Here is a 3,465-nt window from a genome sequence, read left to right on the forward strand (position 1 = left end):
ATGAAGCCCAGTCTACCGTGGCTACTGCACCTAATGAAGCCCAGTCCACCATGGCTACTGCAACTGATGAAGCCCAGTCTACCATGGCTACTGCAACTGATGAAGCCCAGTCTACCATGGCTACTGCAACTAATGAAGCACAGTCTACCATAGCTACTGCAACTGATGAAGCCCAGTCTACCATGGCTACTGCAACTGATGAAGCCCAGTCTACCATGGCTACTGCAACTGATGAAGCCCAGTCTACCATGGCTACTGCAACTGATGAAGCCCAGTCTACCATGGCTACTGCAACTTATGAAGCCCAGTCTACCGTGGCTACTGCACCTAATGAAGCCCAGTCTACCATGGCTACTGCAACGGATGAAGCCCAGTCTACCGTGGCTACTGCACCTAATGAAGCCCAGTCTACCGTGTCTACTGCAACTAATGAAGCCCAGTCTATCATGGCTACTGCAACGGATGAAGCCCAGTCTACCATGGCTACTGCAACTGATGAAGCCCAGTCTACCATGGCTACTGCAACTAATGAAGCCCAGTCTACCGTGGCTACTGCACCTAATGAAGCCCAGTCTACCATGGCTACTGCAACTGATGAAGCCCAGTCTACCATGGCTACTGCAACTGATGAAGCCCAGTCTACCATGGCTACTGCAACTGATGAAGCCCAGTCTACCATGGCTACTGCAACTAATGAAGCCCAGTCTACCATGGCTACTGCAACTGATGAAGCCCAGTCTACCGTGGCTACTGCAACTGATGTAGCCCAGTCTACCATGGCTACTGCAACTGATGAAGCCCAGTCTACCATGGCTACTGCAACTGATGAAGCCCAGTCTACCATGGCTACTGCAACTGATGAAGCCCAGTCTACCATGGCTACTGCAACTGATGAAGACCAGTCTACCATAGCTACTGCAACTGATGAAGCCCAGTCTACCATGGCTACTGCAACTGATGAAGCCCAGTCTACCGTGTCTACTGCAACTGATGAAGCCCAGTCTACCATAGTTACTGCAACTGATGACGCCCAGTCTACCATGGCTACTGCAACTGATGAAGCCCAGTCTACCATAGCTACTGCAACTGATGAAGCCCAGTCTACCGCGGCTACTGCAACTGATGAAGCCCAGTCTACCATGGCCACTGCAACTGATGAAGCCCAGTCTACCGTGTCTACTGCAACTGATGAAGCCCAGTCTACCATGGCTACTGCAACTGAAGCCCAGTCTACCATGGCTACTGCAACTGATGAAGCCCAGTCTACCGTGGCTACTGCAACTGGTGAAGCCCAATCTACCATAGCTACTGCAACTGATGAAGCCCAGTCTACCGTGGCTACTGCAACTGAAGCCCAGTCTACCATGGCTACTGCAACTGATGAAGCCCAGTCTACCGTGGCTACTGCAACTGATGACGCCCAGTCTACCATGGCTACTGCAACTGATGAAACCAAGTCTACCATGGCTACTGCAACTGATGAAACCCAGTCTATCATGGCTACTGCAACTGATGACGCCCAGTCTACCATGGCTACTGCAACTGATGAAGCTCAGTCTACCATGGCTACTGCAACTGATGAAGCCCAGTCTACCATAGCTACTGTAACTGATGAAACCCAGTCTACCGTGGCTACTGCAACTGATGAAGCCCAGTCTACCATAGCTACTGCAACTGATGAAGCCCAGTCTACCATGGCTACTGCAACTGATGAAGCACAGTCTACCATGGCTACTGCAACTGGCGAAGCACAGTCTACCATGGCTACTGCAACTGATGAAGCCCAGTCTACCATGGCTACTGTAATTGATGAAGCACAGTCTACCATGGCTACTGTAATTGATGAAGCACAGTCTACTATGGCTACTGCAACTGATGAAGCTCAGTCTACCATGGCTACTGCAACTGATGAAGCCCAGTCTACCATGGCCACTGTAACTGATGAAGCTCAGTCTACCATAGCTACTGCAACTGAAGCTAAGTCTACCACGGCTACTGCAATTGATGAAGCCCAGTCAACCATGGCTACCGCAACTGATATAGCCCAGTCTACCATGGCTACTGAAATGTATGTTTCTACAACTAAAGCCCATACTTCCACAACTGACGTCCATATTTCTGCAACCGAAGCCCGTGCTTCCACAACTGCTAAAGCAGTGAGTATTCTACCATTTATTTTGGTAAATGATATATCTTTTATATTAACCAATGTTAAATTCATCTGAATTTGAAGAAAATATTTAAAAAAAAGGAAGAAGACCAAATTGATGCAGACGAAATTGATGTGATCTTAAAATACCGTTTTCAACTGATATGGTTTGATCAGATGGATAAATAAATATAATATATGAAAGAGGCACTGGAAGATCGGTAGACAAACAATATTTCCATACTTTACTGATAATTGGCTTGTATAGGTCTGTACTATACTTATCAATAATAATTTATTTCTCATACGTGTGGTTATTTTTTGTTTTATTTATGTTCTTTCTTATCTTACAGGATTCAACAGTTGAACATGCTTCAACAAACCAAGCTACATCGTCACTTCATCGCACTTCAAATGTACCTATCAATACACCTTCCAAACGTAAGTGTCGACGTAGGCAGTGTTATTGTTCAGTGCCGCCGAGAGCCATTACGGGCCCGGCGGTAAAATGAACGCCTGAGGCCCTTTTTACGGGCCCCTGAGGACTCTTTTCTTTGTTTTTATGGGCCCATTAAGGTATATTTTCTTGGCTTTTACGGCCCCCTAGGACCCTGGGCACGGGGGTAACGCACCCCCTTAACCCCCCTTGTCGGCGGCACTGACTGTTTTTAATGAGAAACATATCCAATGTGTAGGCGTTAATTCAGGTTCTTGGTTGTTACGTCTTGTCTCGTTTTGTCGTTGCTAACATTATTCTAAACAAACTACGGTATTTGATTTATTTTATTTTATTTCCCCATTGTTTTTAGGTCATGCGGAGTACATAAAAATGGCCGAGACACAGTGCGTCGGTAAAATTGACACAACAATTCAAATAAGGTCCGCACGATCCAAACGGGATTGCTCCAGATTTTGCCTGAGAGATAGCAGGTGTCATAGTTTTGACTTTGTTAAACAGAGCGATGGTAGTTTTATTTGTCGTCTTCAAGAGAGTCAAACAGATGATGAGTTACTGGAGGAAGAAGGCTGCGAGTTTTATATAGCATCTCACCTTTTATAACAGGTGATGAGTTACTGGAGGAGGAAGGCTGCGAGTTTTATATAGCATCTCACCTTTTATAACAGGTGATGAGTTACTGGAGGAGGAAGGCTGCGAGTTTTATATAGCATCTCACCTTTTATAACAGGTGATGAGTTACTGGACAGTGAACTTCGGGTATATATATAAATGCGCATTTATAAATGCGCACGTGACATCTACAAGTCGCCATACCGTGTTCAACGATGTAAGGTACCCGGATGTGCACAAATTCCAC

At 46.1% G+C, this 3,465-nt stretch overlaps 1 protein-coding gene across 1 annotated transcript; it reads left to right on the forward strand.

Annotated features, from left to right (window-relative positions):
• Positions 1-1,694: 1,694 nt before the first annotated feature.
• LOC140172514 (uncharacterized) lies at positions 1,695-3,209 on the forward strand. Its single transcript, XM_072195659.1, has 3 exons — positions 1,695-2,156; positions 2,503-2,590; positions 2,959-3,209. The coding sequence occupies exons 1-3, from the start codon at positions 1,695-1,697 to the stop codon at positions 3,207-3,209; spliced, it is 801 nt and encodes a 266-aa protein (XP_072051760.1).
• The last annotated feature ends 256 nt before the right edge of the window (positions 3,210-3,465 follow it).

This window comes from Amphiura filiformis, chromosome 16 (genome assembly GCF_039555335.1).
Source record: "Amphiura filiformis chromosome 16, Afil_fr2py, whole genome shotgun sequence".
Taxonomy (NCBI): Eukaryota; Metazoa; Echinodermata; class Ophiuroidea; order Amphilepidida; family Amphiuridae; genus Amphiura; species Amphiura filiformis.

Excerpts from the sequence above, each read along its gene's own strand:
- LOC140172514 (XM_072195659.1), top strand. The coding sequence starts at position 1,695 with ATGGCTACTGCAACTGATGAAGCACAGTCTACCATGGCTACTGCAACT. Across the intron at positions 2,157-2,502 it reads CTTCCACAACTGCTAAAGCA|GATTCAACAGTTGAACATGC; the intron begins GTGAGTATTCTA and ends CTTATCTTACAG. Across the intron at positions 2,591-2,958 it reads TATCAATACACCTTCCAAAC|GTCATGCGGAGTACATAAAA; the intron begins GTAAGTGTCGAC and ends CATTGTTTTTAG.